The 18,286-nt window shown below is 46.8% G+C and overlaps 1 protein-coding gene and 1 non-coding gene across 4 annotated transcripts in view; one reads left to right on the top strand and one right to left on the bottom strand.

Moving 5' to 3' along the window:
- Window positions 1–2,279: 2,279 nt before the first annotated feature.
- Window positions 2,280–18,286, top strand: part of LOC118078663 (T-lymphocyte surface antigen Ly-9) — a 31,028-nt gene continuing 15,021 nt past the window's right edge. Inside the window, exons 1-6 of the mRNA XM_088659934.1 lie at window positions 2,280–2,434; window positions 4,522–4,866; window positions 4,949–5,251; window positions 5,958–6,077; window positions 6,227–6,308; window positions 7,914–8,041. Coding sequence (XP_088516060.1) covers window positions 2,380–2,434; window positions 4,522–4,866; window positions 4,949–5,251; window positions 5,958–6,077; window positions 6,227–6,308; window positions 7,914–8,041 — 1,033 coding nt within the window. The 5' untranslated portion in view covers window positions 2,280–2,379. The remainder of the gene's footprint in view (window positions 2,435–4,521; window positions 4,867–4,948; window positions 5,252–5,957; window positions 6,078–6,226; window positions 6,309–7,913; window positions 8,042–18,286) is intronic.
- LOC118078667 (uncharacterized) lies at window positions 10,090–17,673 on the bottom strand. Of its 3 annotated transcripts, none has more exons than XR_015947453.1 (6): window positions 17,533–17,673; window positions 14,434–14,758; window positions 14,016–14,318; window positions 12,488–12,613; window positions 12,262–12,350; window positions 10,090–10,647 (listed from the first exon to the last, which is right to left on the bottom strand). It is a non-coding gene; the product is annotated as an uncharacterized LOC118078667 (transcript). The 3 variants fall into 3 exon arrangements; XR_015947454.1 differs by having other exon boundaries at window positions 16,652–17,601; XR_015947455.1 differs by lacking the exon at window positions 17,533–17,673 and adding an exon at window positions 17,376–17,390.

The raw sequence follows: 18,286 nt of genomic DNA, 5'->3' as shown, positions 1-18,286 counted from the left end.
CGAGCTGACCTCCCTGGCCGGCTTCTCGGGCAGCTGAATGCTCAGCACCGCTGCCTCGCCTTGGCCGGGATCTGCCTCAAACCACCTTTTCCACTCACCCTCAAAATCGCCTTGGTTTTGGGAAGGGAGGGGGGGCTACGGCCACCAGGGAGACCTTCTCAGCGACCCACTCTGTTCAGGGGAAAAGACAGAAATGGGGAAGCACGGAGAGAGAGTGGGGGGGGGGGTTAAGTCTCCTATTACTGTATGTTGTTGTTGCTGCTACTGCTATCGCCTCCGCCACCGGCCTCAATCCAAGCTGCCTGGGGAATGTCTCTCCCCCACCATCATCACAAAAACTGCACATACACACACACACCCCACACTTTCCTATTGGGTTGTTGGACAACAGTCGCGATCTCCTCCCCTTCCCCCATGATTTCCGTCTCACTTCCACCGCTAGCCTCCCCGCTCCTCTCCAGTGGAAACAGATAACCCCTGCACAACCCGTGCCTCTTTTCTTTTCTTGCCGCCCCACCACCACCACCCCTCCTCCTCCTCCTCTATCATCACCTCCATTTCCTTGAGCTCTCTTCTCTTTCTCTCTCCCCCCTCCTCCTCCCATGGCTCCATGTGTCCGCGAGGAGCCCCCGGGGTCAAGCTAGCATGAGGCAGAGAGGGGCGAGGGGCGAGGCAGGCGGCCCCCGCACTTTGTTAGTGATTGTTGTGCTGCCAGGGCAGGGAACACTCAGCATGGCCAGCAGGGCGGGTGGGCGGAAGAGGGCACCTTCCCGGGGAGCCGCCGTGCGCGCTCATTCTTTCTTCTCTCCCACCCACACACCCCGCTTTACATCCTGGGAAATTCCTCGGCCGCTTTACATCCTGGGAATCTCCAGTCGAGGCTCGCGGACACACTGCACCCTGCTCCGCTCCCCGCCTTCCATTGGAGCGGCTATGGGCTGCGGCCAGCCATGCCCTCCGGGCGGGGAGCAACTGGAGGGCAGCTGCAGCAGGACGGAGGCTCTGGTCGCAGTGCAGGGCGGCATGGTGGAGGCGGCGCTGCCGGTAAGGCTCTGGAGGGCGGCGCTCCGGCAGGCAAGAGGCGCTAGTCATGGCACGGCATGACGGAGGTGGACGAGAGTGCCGCGTCCAGCCTCCGCCTCTTCTTTGGCGCCCTCCAAAATGTGACGCCTCTGACGACCACTTCGCCAGCCCTGCTTCTAGGGAGGGCAGCTGCCCCCCTGCCTACACCCATGCAGCCAGCCACATTTAAATGTTCATGAAAGAACTAAAAGCTGCTCTGCCACCTTTTTATTTTAAAATAAAATAGTCTGGTTCCATGCCAATTCAAGTGGAGGCCATCCCTTTTGTACAGGCCCAGGTTGCTCCAAAATGTTCACCAGTTCAGAACAAATACAAACTCCTTCTCCAAAAACTATTATGTCATCCACACGTTGAGTCTACAAAGCTCTGCTTGTCTGTCTGGCCCTGTATATCCATTAGTAGTATTTAAGAGAAAGCAACCTTAGAGGTCCTGACTTTCAGCATCCTTCCCAGCACCCTAAATTTGGCTTCCAGGCCCTCTGCACTACATTTCCCCATGTCACTGGTGCCAACATGCACTGGAGCCACAGACTCCTCCCCAGCACTGTCTGCCAGGCTATCTAGGCAATGAGCAACATCCACAACCTTCGTTCACCCCATGGTTCATCACACATCCAGCTATCTACGTGCTGATCTATATTCTTAACTACCACGATCCCACCACCCATGGGAGAGGCATCCTCTCACAAGAGGCAGTAGTGATGGCCACCATCCTGGATGGCTTGAAAAGAGAGTGAGATACATGTTTGGAGGAGAAGACTGTTGATGGATACTGGGCAGGATGGCTCTGCTTCTGAATACCAGGTGCTGGAAACCACAGAAGGAGAGAGCATTCTGGTGCTCAGGTCCTGCTTGCCAGTTTCCCACAGGCATCCGGCTGGCTACTGTGAGGAGAACAGGATGTCAGGCTAGAAGAGCCACTGAAAGGATCTCCTTATGTTCTGATGTTCCTGATCTCCCATCTGGAGTTAATTTTAGACCTCTGGAGTTTGGAGTTTGGGGGCACATGAACATTTCTTTGGGGTTTAGTTACATGTGAGTTTTGCTTCTTTGAACCTCTTTCAAGCAAATAAAAATTTGAGCAATTAGAATGCTTTTTGTTGTTGTTAAATTTGTAACAGCCTCCGTAGTCTGCAAAAACTACTTTCATTTTTCATTGCTTTGGCTCTGCTCAGATCTGTCAGAAGACTTTTCTTAATACTGTAGCCAGTCTTTGTAAACAGCAATTCTGCTCCTCCCCTACAAACCACACCCACGAATGCACAAAAAAGAGAAAGAGAAGAGAGAGAAGCAAACATGATTTTTTTTTGCAGACGTTTCCACTTCACAACGTTGCTGTACTTTCTTCTGGGTAAGTACCACACTGTTTGTCCTGAAGAACAATAAGACTGTGCCAGCAGCTGGTGTTTCCAGAGGCTGGAGAAGAGACTGACCATCGTTGTCCTCCCCGTCCCCGACATTTGCCTCTTCCAGCTGCCGGACTCCTCTGGAGAAGGATATGGGAACCCAGCTGTAAACTATCTTCCCCTCCCCTCTGAACTGGATTTAAGCCAGGCTGCCTGGAGTGCAGGAAGGCCAGGGCCAGAAACTTTACTGTGATAAAGCCTTGATGTGTTTTTGTGCGGAGGGTAATATTGAATTTTTTATTCTGTGTTTGCCAAATTGTTTATTTCAGTCATTTTTTAAAAATTGCTTTCATATTCTGTATTTTGTACTTCTAATGCTCTGTATTTTGATGTTTTGAACGTTTGCCGTGAGCCGCTTTGGGCACAGCTAGTTTCAGAACAGTGTCATATAAATAAGCTCAATCAATCCTAATCAAGAGGGAAGTTACTGAGAGTCTGAGATACCTCATATCGGTTTCTCCTTCTCCGCTGATCCTTGCTGGTTTATGAGGGAGGAACAAAGAGCTGTGAGAGGAGGAGTCAGAAACAATGAAGGGGAAACACAGTCTTGCTTGGATGAGAAGCAGAAGGAAAGTCAGCACAGACAGCCTTGCTGGTTTAAAGAGGAGGATCTGATCTGCTGGGAAGCGAGAGGGCAGAAGGAGAAGACCATTGTGTTGGAAAGTTAATGACTCTTGCAAACGAAACCCTGGGCTGGAGCTACGCTTATAAGATGGGTGAACAGGCTTATTTCTGTTTCAGTGTATCTGAAGAAGTGTGCATGCACACGAAAGCTCATACCAATAACAAACTTAGTTGGTCTCTAAGGTGCTACTGGAAGGATTTTTTTTAATTTTGTTTCGACTACGTCAGACCAACATGGCTACCTACCTGTAACTAGGCTTATTTGGCCACCTCATGAGAAGAGAAGACTCCCTGGAAAAGACCCTGATGTTGGGAAAGATGGAGGGCACAAGGAGGAGAAGGGGACGACAGAGGACGAGATGGTTGGACAGTGTTCTCAAAGCTACTAACATGAGTCTGACCAAACTGCAGGAGGCAGTGGAAGACAGGAGTGCCTGGCGTGCTCTGGTCCATGGGGTCAGGAGGAGTAGGACATGACTAAACGACTAAACAACAATCCTATGCAGAAGAATGAAGTTGTCCTTCTCACAGTCGTGAAACATGGAGGGGGCAGTCTGAGTTTGATTTGGCATGAAAAGGGAAATAATTGGCAATATTGTTTGCTAGCACTGAGGGCCTCCTTTCCTCAGCTCAAACCCTCCCAGAACACCCTTGCTGGTGTCAAAGGAAGCTCCAAGAGAAGACTTAATTCTTTTTGTCATATTTGTTACTGAGCTGAAGGGGGGGGGGGAGAGACTTCCCCTATGATGAGTGTGATCATCTCCCTTGAAGGTGTGGAGTGGAACGGAATCTCTAGGGCAGAAATGTTTTCCTGAAGGATTTTTTCTTGTCATGTGTCAGTCATTCACCAATACAAAATAAATATCAGGTAAGAGGAAGCAGCAGTGAATTAGGGGAGCCACCCAATGAGCAGGAAAAGAGGACTGGGCATCTTGGCGGAAGAGAGACAGTTTCTTCTCTGACCTCTGTATTAACTTAACTCGGTTTCAGGGGAAAAAAAGCAAAATCATTTTTTCCTGAAACACACATGCAGATTGTTTTTAGATTGCTGCTTAGAATAATTTTTCACTGGGTTAGAGCTTTCTGTGTTGAGTTTTCAACAGATATTTTGCACAACTCTGACTATGTAAACTGCTTTGAGGCTTTATTAAAACCAAGAAGTATAAATCTTGTGAACTGAAATAAATGAACTTTTGTTCCTTGTGAGGGGAAATTCTACTTACTTTTCAGATTTTTTTGGGGGGGGGGGCAATTACACAAAACCAAGATATTCCTAAAATTTCAGCATTGCAAAGCTTTGAAAAGATTTAAGGGTTTAATCAATTGCTTTTTCAGACTTCACTTAAAACGATAATGATACTAATTTTCACCTTTGTTTGTATTTCCTCCCCCCCTCACCCCTCACAAGACACTTTTAGCCATGCAGTGGAGAACCCAACCCATCAGGTGAAAGGAATTATGGGAGCATCAGTCTTGTTTCCTGCCAACATATCTCAAGGAATAACAGTGGAGAAAATGGAATGGGACTTCTACCCTAAAAGTGGGGGCCTGGGCTTTTGGCTGGGGGAATTCAGTCATGGGAAACTGGAGCACCCAAGTCCCACCGATCGGTTTGGACAACGGCTAGACATGGTGAACGAGACAACACTGAGGATCAAAGACCTGGAATTGGATGACGGTGGGATCTACAATGCTCGCATCTGGTTTATGAAATCACGGTTTCAAGAACAGAGTTTCAACCTCACTGTTTATGGTAAGTTTTTGCTTCCACTGTTTGGTTCATGGAATAGGATCAACAGGATCAACTTTATGTTGCTTTCGATTGTGTTCAACAGAGCCAGTGCCAACACCACAGGTACTCCATCAAGAGGTATCCAGCACTCCAGAGGAATGTAATGTGACCCTGCAATGCCAGACACCTGGAAGGGAAGAACTCAAAGTCTTCTGGGAAACAGGGAATCCCCCCAGGGCCTTAGAAAGCAGCCTAGATGAGTTCCAGCTTTCTGATAATGGGAGGCAACTCCATGTCTCCTGGGAGACCATACCTTTTGACTCCACATTCACTTGCCTGGTCAGCAACCCTGTCAGCGAAAAGAGAGCCTCATTTGACTTGTTCCACATCTGCTCCAGTATTGAAGGTGAGCAATGTATCTTGATCCAGAGTTGCTGTTTGGGGTACTGGATAACTTATACCCTATAGGGATTCAAGGAGAGACGTTCATATATGCAAACACTCACCCTCATATGCTTGTTGAGCAGTGTTAGAGCAAATTCAGCCCTGCTTGAAGGTTGGCCTGACCCACCTGAATTTGCTGCTTCTGCTGCTTCCTCTTCCTCCGACCCCTAGGTAAATAAATTACATTTGAAGCAGGCAAAAGTGAAGGCTACAGCAATGTCTGACTGCACACTCTGAGCCCAAGAGTGTTCAGGATTGTGCTGTACTTCTGGATCCAGCCTTATGGCTACACCACCCAGTATGGTGACTTGCAGAGGCTGCCAGACTACCTGCCTCCATAATCCCTGCCCATTAGCCCTGCTGGCTGGAGCTGATGGAAACTGGAGTCCAGCAACATCTGGAGGGCAAGACATTTCCTGCCCCTGTTTCAACACCTCTTTTTATGTCTCCCCTTCATCTCACTGGCTTCTTGTATCCTAACAGATGACATTTTTGCTTTGGAAGTATGTCCCTGAAGTAATAGAATGGACTGGCATTTCATTCATTCATTCATTCATTCATTCATTCATTCATTCATTCATTCATTCTGCTTCTCTCGGCCATGTAGGAGAATCACTTTGGTGGTTGCTACTGAAGCATTTTCAAGAGTCCCTTATCACACATTGCAGGTGAACGCAATGGAACCTGGGAGAACCTGCGGCTTATTCTTGGCCTCTCTGCAGGTTTTTTGTTGGGATTGTTGGCGATTGTGGTGATAATATGCCAGTGGAGAAAAATGCGTCAAAGAGGTAGAACCATCTGTATAAATTTTCTTCCTGTCTCACCTGGGATTGAGGCTCCCTACCAATATGCCTCTACCTTTGTTGTGTTTATCATGAGAAGCAGAATTAGGTCAGTGCCATTGAATAAATATAGTTTTTCATGTTACACTCCACAGAAATTGTCCGTATGCTTCCGGAGAGGGGAATTTTTTTTATTGCACACCAGAACTCAGAAGAGAGGCACTCACAACTTTTCAGGTAAGATGAGCATGCAAAGCAGGGATGATGCTAGATAATAACAATGGAAGCAACCAGTATGTTTGGGAAGCATTTATTATGCATAAACATATTTTGAAAGTGGTAATTTGATTTTTAAAAAAAAAAAAAACACCAGGGAAACACAAAACAGAATTAAGGCAGCAGGGCTCAGCCATAACTCCTCCTTCTTACCATCAGTCCCCTAATGGAGGGAGAGACAGCCAACCTCTGCAAAGAGCAGCACAGGGTGGGTTGCTTGCAAGAGTGTTTCCAAGCAGCCCCACATTGTTCTTAGGTTGTGTGTGCCTATTCCCATCAGGAAAACATTCACACTCAGCCAAACTGAGCAGGATTGAACCCTGATCCAATCCTCCTGGCTGTGAGGGCCTGGCTTCCCACAGGGAAAGGGCTTGTGAAATAGCACTGAACAGGATTGCACCCTTCTCTCACCAGCTATTCTGGACTCTTACTAAAATACTAATTTTATCATTAATACAAACTGGACTCATACAATAACTGAGATACACAGACTTTACCTTTAAAAATGTCACTCCTGGAATAAGGACACAGACCACTTTTGTCTTTTAAAAATGGGCAGCTTTAGCTATGGGAGCCTATACAACCAAACACTAACCCTGAATACTGGAATGGAGAGATAGGGAAGAGCCCTGTGGCCTTTCTTAGGGCACTGCTGGGCCTGGCCAGGGCTCAGTTCATGTCCAGGGTTTAGGTGGGGTCAAATGCTCAGAAACCCTTTTAGGAGTTGCACCTGAGTGTCTCCTGTCATGTTCTGTAGCTGATTATATTTTTCTCTGCCCCTGCAGATTTTCTGCATAAGTGAGGAATTCCACATAAGTTCCATACCACTTTGGAAATCCTGTCTTCCTATCCATTCTGACCCAGTAGCAGACACATATACCTCAGAAGATGAACAGACCAAGGGTTTGGAGGAGCAGGCATGTCGCTTGGAACCAGTGCAAGTGTTTGTCTTGAGGCAACATTGACAGTTCATCCGGCACAATGGCCAGAGCTTCCCTGTCAGGAGCAGGTCACCTTCCTCCTCAATAGATGGAGCGTCCCCTCGTCAACAAATGGAGCGTCCCCTTGTCAACAGATGGAGTGCCCCCTCCATAATCAGAGAACCTCCTCCTCGGTCAGAGATTTCTCTGTCTGCAGCTGCAGTATCCTCTCCTCAACAGTGGGAGTGCCGCCTCCCAGCGGCGGAGCATATGCCCGTGCTGCCCAGGGCAGGCGCGCTCCTGAGGGGGGCGTGGAGCAGAGGGTGCCCTCCCAGGTGCGGGGTAGCCACTCGGGTGCCCGGAGTGGCGTGTGCACCCTGCAGCCAGGGGCAGAGCGAGCCACCCATGGCGGACATTCGGCACGCCGCCCACCCACGACTCCCAAGCCTCCCCCAAGCTGTCAAAATGAAGGGGGAAGGGGGGAATGCTGCTGACAAAGCAGCACAGCTCCCCCCTTACCTCAATGGCTCGGGGTAGGCTTGGGAGTTGCAGGCGGGTGACGCGCCAAATGTCACACACACACCCTCAGTGAGGGCACCTGGGGCAGTCTGTCCCCCTTCCTATGCCCCTGCCCCCTCTCCAACAGCTGGAGCGCCCCCTTGTCAACTGCCAGGTGTCCTGAACAGGCTGTTTTGCAGAGGAATTGGCGACACCAGCTGGGGAACCCCCAGGGGAAGGAAGCTCAGAGCCAGAGGATTGTTGGAGGGATGAGTGGTTAGGGGAGAAGAGGGGGCAAACTGGGGGGAAGAGGAGGTGTCAGAAGCTGATGAGGTAACAGGGTTTAATGAGCAGGAAGAGGCGGTGGAAGAGAGATGTCCAGAATGGAGGCGGAATCAGAGGCCGGAGAGGAGGTAGGCCATGAAGTAGAGACAAGGCAGGCTGCTGAAGAAGGCAGGGAGTCTCCCTCTCCTGCTGCGACCAGCTCCCCTCCCCTTTGGTCTCCCAGAAAATGAAGAGGAATGGAGACAGCAGAGCAAAGAGAGAGAAGCCAGAGCACACCCACCCCTCACCAGCACCCAAAAACACTGGCACCTAAGTTCTTTTAAAAATATTACTTTTATTAAAGATTCTCTTGGTTTATAAAAGTACGTACCTTGTCTCCTTTTTCAGGTTGTACAGTCTTTCTTGCATATCAGTTACATTTGTTGTGAGACCTTAAAAGGGCAGGGTGTGGTTGGTTGTCTGCAGTGAGGTTGGTTAGCATTTGTGAGGGAAGGAGGGCTGGTCGGGTCAGGTAAGCCAGATTGATTCATATGCTGTTGGTGGGTTCTTGTCGTCTTGTTGGGCTGTGTATGTGATAAAGGGGAGCCATACTGGGGTGAAGGTGTCCTCTTCCATTTGTCCCCGTGTCAGTTTCAGTTTATTGATTAGCTTTTCTGGTAATGCTATTTCCCATACAATTTGATAACATTGATCCATGTTTACTCCTGACAGGTCTCTCCAGTGTCTGGCGATGGGGTTTCTGCCCTCAGAGTAGGTAGGTTCTGGGCTCTGTATACCTGGCTTGAGAGCAGTACATGTGAAAAGGATCTAGGAGTCTTGGTAGACCACAAACTTGACATGAGTCAACAGTGTGATGCAGCAGCTAAAAAGCCAATGCAATTCTGGGCTGCATCAATAGGAGTATAGCATCTAGATGAAGGGAAGTAATAGTACCACTGTATTCTGCTCTGGTCAGACCTCACCTGGAGTACTGTGCCCAGTTCTGGGCACCACAGTTCAAGAAGGATACAGACATGCTGGAACGTGTCCAGAAGAGGGCAACCAAAATGGTCAAAGGCCTGGAAACGATGCCTTATGAGGAACGGCTTAGGGAGCTGGGTATGTTTAGCCTGGAGAAGAGACGGTTAAGGGGTGATATGATAGCCATGTTCAAATATATAAAAGGATGTCATATAGAGGAGGGAGAAAGGTTGTTTTCTGCTGCTCCAGAGAAGCGGACATGGAGCAATGGATTCAAACTACAAGAAAGAAGATTCCACCTAAACATTAGGAAGAACTTCCTGACAGTAAGAGCTGCTTGGCAGTGGAATTTGCTACCAAGGAGTGTGGTGGAGTCTCCTTCTTTGGAGGTCTTTAAGCAGAGGCTTGACAGGCATATGTCAGGAATGCTTTGATGGTGTTTCCTGCTTGGCAGGGGGTTGGACTGGATGGCCCTTGTGGTCTCTTCCAACTCTATGTTTCTATGATTCTATAATGTGAGTGGGCACTGTGGTATTGGAAGATAAAGAACACTGGCACCCAAGTTCTTAGACCGAGGAGAAGAGTGACATATCCAAGCTCATCATGTAACTGGAGAGTAGGGGTCTCCCTGAGAGCAAGCAATCCCTGAAATGCCCGTCACCCACCTGTGGCTGTGGTTCAGGAGGCCAGAGAAAGCGAATTGCACATCAAGCCCTCTTGCCTGTTTCTGAACTGCGGCAGCTGGCTGGCTACCCTGACAGCCTTGACAGGTACACCAGTGCAAGAAAGAAAAAATTATTGATTTATTTTTACAAAACTTAATATAGTGTTTATAAAAAATGGTTTTGAAATATTGTTAAATGTGTCCATTTGTACATGACTGTTCATGTGCTGTGTGTTTGAGCTGCAACGTCTGAAGACAACAGACCTGTATGTGAGGAGAGAGGCAAAGGTGTGTGTGGGGGGGGAGAGGTGCAAAAGAAAGGGGGTGTAAAGGCAGAAGAGTTCTCAAAAGAGTAGGCAGGGATGGCAAGTGGAATTAGCAGGGGTGACCACCCATATACATACAGGAGAGATGCTTTTTGTTTATTTTTAAATATTTTTTTATTAAAGATAGCCTAGCGGTTACTTCAGAACAATCTTTGCAGAGATGCTTTTTGTTAAAGAACTGCAAGTCATAAACCTTTGTGGATCTATTCATTCTATTCATTCTTTCTCACTGCCAGCCAGGTGAGAGAGGAGGCCAACTCATTTGCCCTCTGGCATAATCAGCCTCCTTTGTTATACTAATGGCCTTAATTAATATACTTAGGTGGCAACTTTGACCCTTGTCTAGCTGATTCAACAATGGAATCCTGGCGCCGTTGCCGGCATTGTCTAGTGTTGGGGTACGTATGGTTCCGCCAGTACTGATGGCCAGGAGGGGTCTTCCGTGGTTCTCTCCCCTGGTGGTCCCTTAAGGGTATCTCCAGCGCCGACTCCAAGAGGGGTGCCTTCTCCTCCAGGTCCTTGGCTTGTGGGGTGCAATGTTCATTCCCTGAAGATTCTGGGTCTGATACAGAGTCAGAACAGACAGAAGGACAGGATTTCCAGGGTGGTGGGGGACTTGTTGAAACTTCCCTTCTGTCCCAGAAAACCTGCAGGAGCAGAGAGAACCAGAACCAGCTATAGAACATGACAGAAGAGACTCAGATGCAGCTCCTTGAAAAGTCACTGAGCATTTGTACCCACCTAAATAAACCCAGGGAAGGATGGTGTTCTGGCAAAGCCCTATGGTGCCCTAAGAAAGATCACAGACACCTTCTCTCTACAATATTTCTACTCCTTTTGGGTTAGCATTTGGTTCTACAGGTTCCTGGATCATTGACCCTAAGTTAGGGTGTAGTTGCCCATTTTTAGCGGACAAAAGGAGGCAGTTTGCTTCTGCTGGCAGTGACATTTTTAAAGTCTAGGTCCATGTCTCAATTATTGTTTCATATTCCAGTTGGAATTGATGGTACAATTAGTTATTTTAGAAGGCATCCAGAGTATCTGCTGAGTGGAGACTGCAATCCTGGTTGGGGACTGTTCCACATGCACCTTTCCCTGTGAAGAAGCTGAACCCTGCAGACAGAAGGATTGAATGCTCTGCTCACCAGTGGGTGAGAGGAGGGTTTAATCCTGCTCAGTTTGTGCATGCATGTTCCCTTGATGAAAACTGGCTCTTTGCAGACGCTGCCTCCCTCTTCTTCTTGAATTGGATGAACTGGATTCTTGTTAACAAAAACATATGCCATAATAATGCCTTAAAGGTAAAGGGTAAAGGGACCCCTGACCATTAGGTCCAGTTGTGACCGACTCTGGGGTTGCGGCGCTCATCTCGCATTATTGGCCGAGGGAGCCGCCGTACAGCTTCCAGGTCATGTGGCCAGCATGACTAAGCCGCTTCTGGCGAACCAGGGCAGCGCACGGAAACACCGTTTACCTTCCCGCTGTAGCGGTACCTATTTATCTACTTGCACTTTGAGGTGCTTTCAAACTGCTAGGTGGGCAGGAGCTGGGACTGAGCAACAGGACCTCACCCCATCGCAGGGATTCGAACCACAGTCCTTCTGATCAGCAAGCCCTAAGCTCTGTGGTTTAACCCACAGCACCACCTGCGTCCCATATAATAATGCCTTATGGCTTATGCCATACTAAATTTCCCATTTCCCCCTGGCTTAGGGAATGGGGCCCAGACTCACTTTGAACAGCTAAAAGAGGCTCCTGGGAGGCTACTGGGACATTGCTGGAACAATTATTGGATTGGGGCAACTGGATAAAATGTTTTAAAAGGTTCTAGTTTTGGTTCCTCTGTTTCATTTTTGTTGGGTTGGTGTTGGTTAAACATTTAGTTGGAGTTGGCAGTTACTTCAGTTTGGGTATAACTGCAAACTGTTTGTTGTTGTTGGTTTCTATTGATTTATTGGTTGCTTGTATGGGGTCCCCCCCCCCAATATTTGATGTTTTGTTGTGATTTTATATATGTTGTAAGTCACCCAGAGTGGCTGAGGAAACCCAGCCAGATGGGCAGGATATAACTTTAAATAAACCAACCAACCTCTTGATCAGTGAGTTGGGTAAGGGAGAGGGGTAGTTGTGGCTTAGTCTTGTTGCCTCTTTGTAATCTGTTTTGTGTCTTTTTTTTTTTCAAAATAAGACCACAATTTTAATGATTTTATAATTATTAGATTGAGCCATCATCCCTTCACCACTTCACGAGCTCATCTCACCTGATTATCACCACCTTGTTGTGGACTTCTTGCTGAGTTCCGGTGTGCAGAAGAGCTCTCCAAGCCCTCTAGTATCACCGGGTGAATATCTGAAAAGACATATTTATTCCATGGCATGGACCAACTTCTGCCTCTCAAAATAAGCAAAAGTAAAGTAAAGGTGTATTTGGCAAGCAGCCTCCATCCCACGTGAGGCAGGAAACAGATTGATAGAGATGGCCTCTACCTCTTTCCTTCCTTTTGAATTTTCGCTTCCTCCTCCTCCTTCTCCACATCATGGCCACCACCATCACGATCACCATGAGAACTGCAATGGAGATAATGCTATGTCTCTGGTGTCTGACCTGTACACCTGCAATGTGCAATGAGAGTCTCTTAAAATATTCTCTAATAACAACCACCAAATTAGTGCTAATACGCCCAGGAACCTCATCAAAATGCTGGAGAGGATGCACCTCAACAGGCACATATTTCCACATGTGGTGGGAGTGCCCCAAAATCCAATGATTCTTGAGAGCAACCATAAGAGAAATAGATAAAATAACCCAACAAACATTAGAACTTACCCCAGAATTGGCCCTGCTAAACATCTTCCAGGACAATAATGCCCACCTGCATTACAAAGAACTCATAACCCACTTACTCTCAGCAACCAGAAGCACCATAACCAGACACTGGAAAGACCTGTCAGGAGTAAGCATGGACCAATGGTGCCAAACGGTATGGGAAACAGCCTTACTAGAAAAAATAACCAATAAGTTGAAAATGACACGGGGACAAATAGAAGAAGACGGCTTCACCCCAGTATGGTTCCCCTTTATCACACACACAGCCCAACAAGATAATGACAAAAATCCACCATCAGCATACAAATCAATAAGACTAACATGACCCAAAACAAGCACCCACCCCACTCACACATAAAACAAAGACCACCACAACCAACCACAAAAGAAAAACATATCCTAGGCCAAACCCCAACATCTCTCACCATCAAAGGAACACAAGTAAACAGCAGAGAACCTACACAAGTGACACTGACAAACCACACACATTAAGTAAAATAGAAACATTGTCACATGACCCCACCCCTCACACCCTCCCCCATCTATCTCTCTTCCCCTTTCCTCCCCAATGTCTCAACAATTGAAACTGATCTGTAAATATGTTATGAGAGACATTACACATATCTTTGTAAACTAAGAAAACCTTTAATAACAATGATAATAATAATAATAACAACAACAATAACAACCACCACCAAAGTGACCCTCCTGCCTGACTGAGAGCAACAGAGCAAATAAGAAAGGGTAGGCAGATGTGCCAGTCTGTTCCATTTGTATTGACTTTATTGGATTACTTTGGCACAGAGCTTAGGTCCATCACTTCGGGTTGCATTTCATTTCCCCCTATCGTTTTATTTTTAATTTTCGTTTATAGATTTATAAACTATATTGCAACCAAAACTTACCCAATTAGTTCATGATAAAATAAGATAACACACAGAGATTCGGATCATCACATACCCAGGAAGCAAAAAACAATGAAACCATTTCTACAAATCACAGAATTGTCGAGTTGGAAACTCTAAATGAGGGTCATTTAGTCCAACCCCCTGCAATCCAGGAAGCTTTCACCCAACATGGGGCTCAAACCTACAACCCTGAGATTAAGAGTCTCATGCTCTACCAGCTGAGCTATCCCACTTAAATACAGCTATTCCTCCATACACTGACTAGGTCACACTTACTCACCATCATCACTTGGGCAGATTTTGAGCAAGTCAAAGGAGGCATTCTTTTGGTCAACAGAATTGCTAAGCTGGCAAGTGAATGCAGAGTCCTAAGAGTCTTTTCGCCAGAAGACATGGAGATTCCTGCCATTGTCAGAAAGCTGATACTCATACAGGCTGTTTCCTACTGCCCTGGGGGAATTCCCTCTTTTCCATGAGATACTGAACTCTTCACTTCTAGGTGCCTGGCACTGCAGGGTCACACTGCATCCCTCCAAAGTCTGGGAGACTTCCTGAAAGAGTATCTGTGGTGTTGGCACTGGCTCTGTGGAACACAAATGAAATCAGCATAAGGTTTGTGTCCCACTCCTACCAGTATCTTTGTAGGGAAATGGTGCAGATCCTATTCCATGAGCCAAACAGTGAAAGCAATAACTTACCATAGACCATGAGGCTGAAACTCTGTTCTTGAAACTGTGATTTAGTAAACCAGATGCGAGCATTGTAGATCCCACTGTCATTCAACTTCAGGTCTTTGATCCTCAGTGTTGTCTCGTCCACCATGTCTAGCCGTTGTCCAAACCGGTCAGTGGGACTTGGGTGCTCCAGTTTCCCATGGCTGAATTCCCCCAGCCAAAAGCCCAGGGCCCCACTTTCAGGGCAGAAGTCCCATCCCATTTTCTCCACTGTTATTCCTTGGGATACGTTGGTAGGAAACAAGACTGATCCTCCCTGGATTCCCTTCACCTGCATGGCTTAAAGTGTCTAGTGAGGGGTGGGTGGTGGGGGAGGAGATACAAATGAAGGTGAAAATTAGTATCATTATCATTTTGGCCTCCTTATCCATCTTCCATGGATGGACAAGGAGAAGGGGACGACAGAGGACAAGATGGTTGGACAGTGTTCTCGAAGCTACCAACATGAGTCTGACCAAACTTTGGGAGGCAGTGGAAGACAGAAGTGCCTGGCATGCTCTGGTCCATGGGGTCACGAAGAGTCGGACACGACTAACTGTCTAAACCAGGCATGTCAAACCTGCGGCCCTCCAGATGTTTTGGCCTACAACTCCCATGATCCCTAGCTAGCAGGACCAGTGGTTGGGGAAGATGGGAATTGTAGTCCAAAACATCTGGAGGGCCGCAGGTTTGACATGCCTGGTCTAAACAACAATCCATCTTCCATCATGAGGTCCCAGAGCAGGTTGCAACAATTTAAAATGCAGCATTAAAACGTAATAGGAAGGGACCTATAAATTATATTGCAGGTGTCAATGGCCATACCAAGGGGTGAATTTTCAGCATATAATGGAAACTCGTCCAGAAGGTGTCTGGTTCATCTCTGTGGGGAGGGACACCTACAGTTTAGCAGCCTGTCACAAAGAAGATCGTCTCCTGGGCTGGCATTCCCCCAAATGTTTGAGGGAGGTGAAACTAGTCTCTCGGGTATTTGGGACCTAAATAAAATAAAGTTTACAATATCCGATATTAATTTTAACTGCTGCTGAATTGTACATTGTCCCACTGGAAATGCCCAACTCACTAGTTAAACATTTACTACGTTCTCCTAGCTGTGCAAACAACGTGACCCTTTACTGGAAGAGAAGGACATTGTTACAAGCCCAAATTTAAATTCCAAAAATCAAGTGCTCTTTGTTCTCCAACAATAGGCACCTATCTGTTGTCCAGGGACTGGGATCCAGAAAAACTCAGAGAGAAGATAGGTCCAGGTGATTAAAATAAAATAATCTGAGGTCTGAACTTCATCTATAAATAAATAAATTAAACACTTAAATTTTTTCAAAGCTGTCCCTTTGCCATATTTTGGGGAACATCTGGCTCTGTGTAATTGTAACAAGGAAAAATTCTGAAAAGAAGTAGAATTTCCCTACACAGGGAACAAAAGTTCATTTATTTCAATTAACAAGATTTATATACTGCTTGGTTGTAAGAAAGTCTCAAAACAGAATCAGAGCTGTGCAAACTGTTGAAAACTCAACACAGGAAGCTCTAACCCAGTGAAAAATTATTCTAAGCAGCAATCTAACAACAATCTGCATGTGTGTTTCAGGAAAAAAATGATTATGCACAATTTTTTGTGTGAAACCAAGATAAGTTTGTACAGAGTTCAGAGAAGAAACTGACACTGTTCTACCAAGATCCCCAGTTGCCTTTTCCTGCTCATTGGTTGGCTCCTTTAATTCACTGCTTGCTCTTAACTGACATTTATTTTGTATTAGTTAATGACTGACAAAATCCTGTAGGAAAACATTTCTGCCTTAGAGACCAGGTTGACTTGCAGTCATCATATCCTGTGCTTTTATTTCGTTCCACTCCACACCTTCATCATACACGCAGATTGTCCCCCCCAAGTTCAGCTCAGCAACAAATACTGTATCACAAAAAGGATTAAACTTTCACAAGCCTTCTGAAGGAGCTTCCTTTGAAGCCAGCAAGGGTGTTTTGGGGCAGGTTCCAGCTGGAGAGAGAAGACCCTGAGTCCTAGTAATCGATATTGCCAATAATTTCCTACTTCATGGCAAATCAAACACAGAGTGCCCGCTGTCCCCCCTCCATGCATTTAGGTGGTTTTGTTTTGCTTTGCTTTTGTTTTGCTTTTGTTTTGTTTGTTTTTTGAGGGAGAAAGCAGTGAAGTCCTTACCCAAGGAAGAGCACAGCAATAGTCTGAAAAAGAGTGCTTCTGTGAGAAAAATCCATCATCGTATCTCTCCAGAAGTGCAGAGAGCCATGAGCGGCAGTCACGCACCAGAATGCCCCTTCCTGGGACTCACAGATGGGGAGACTTGTTGCTGTTGAGCTCAGGTCCTGCCTGTGGGCATTGTGGCGTCTGTTTCACCACCCTGAGAAGAACAGCTTCATTTTTCTGCACAATATAGGTGCTTTAAAATAAGCCTGTTCATCCATTTTCTAAGCGTAGCCTGAGTCCAGGGTTTATCTCTGCAAGAGTCATGAACTTTCCAACACAACGGTCTTCTCCTTCCGCCCTCTCGCTTCCCAGCAGATCAGATCCTCCTCTTTAAACCAGCAAGGCTGTCTGTGCTCGCTTTCCCTCCCCTTCTCATCCGAGCAACACGGTGTTTTCCCTTCGTTGTTTCCTACTCCTGCTTTCAATGCTCTTTGTTCCTCCCCTCATAAACCAGCAAGGGTTAGTGGAGGAGGAGAAAGCAAGCGCATGAGAGCTCTCTGCCTGTGTGCCTGTTAAAGGTTTCTGTTTAGAATAGGTGTTGGTTTTCACCAGCATTTTGATATCAACCTTTCGGAGTCCTGCAAACTGAGCTCAGTAATAAAGTTTCTGGCACTGGTCTTGCTACACTCCAAGCAGCCTGGCTTTAATACAGTTCAGAGGGGAGGGGAAGATGGCTTACAACTGGGTTCCCATATCCTTCTCCAGAGGTGTCTGGCAGCTGCAAGAGGCAAACGTCGGGGAGGAGAACGATGGTCAGTCCCTCCCTTCCCCAGCCTTCTGGAAACACCAGCTGCTGGCGGAAGTCTTATTGCTCTTCAGGACAGTGTGGGACTTACCCAGAGGAAAGTACAGCAACGTTCTGAAGAGGAAATGTCTGCAATAAAAAAATCATGTTTGCTTCTCTACGGAAGTGTAGCGCTGGGTGTGGATTGCGGGGGAGGAGCAGATTTCCTGTTTACAAAGACTGGCTATTAACAAAAGTCTTGTGAGAGATCTGGGAACAGACAAAGCAAATTTGAAGCAGGTAACCCCTCCCACAACCTGGCCCTATTGGCCAGCCAGGGCTCTGAGCGGCAGCGGGATAGGCTGAGCAGGGGGCCCTGCTCGATGCGTAAAGCGGGTCCCGCCCGCAAATTCCCCCCTCCCTGAAGAGGAGGGATATTAACAAAAGTCTTGTGAGAGATCTGGGGAACAGACATAGCAAAGAAAAACGCTGGTAGCTTTTGCAGGCTGAAGAGGCTGTTACGTGCCTTTGCTAGACTTTTTTCAGGCACCTGCTGAAAGCATTCTTCATACCTAGATGCTTAGGAAGTTGAAGTAATTTTAATATTTTAGCTTTGTATGTTTTAAGGTAGGATTGTTAATTTTTCTTGATTTTACTGCTGTGGTTTTTTTTTTGTAAACCACTTTGCAGGTTTTTTAAAAACAAATTAAATAAATAAACCATTGTTGTTGTTTTGTCGTTTAGTCGTGTCAGACTCTTCGTGACCCCATGGACCAGAGCACGCCAGGCACTCCTGTCTTCCACTGCCTCCCGCAGTTTGGTCAAACTCATGTTCGTAGCTTCGAGAACACTGTCCAACCATCTTG

The sequence above is a fragment of the Zootoca vivipara genome, chromosome 16 (genome assembly GCF_965207765.1).
Source record: "Zootoca vivipara chromosome 16, rZooViv2.hap1.1, whole genome shotgun sequence".
NCBI lineage: Eukaryota > Metazoa > Chordata > Lepidosauria > Squamata > Lacertidae > Zootoca > Zootoca vivipara.
This window is presented reverse-complemented; position numbering and strand designations above follow the sequence as displayed.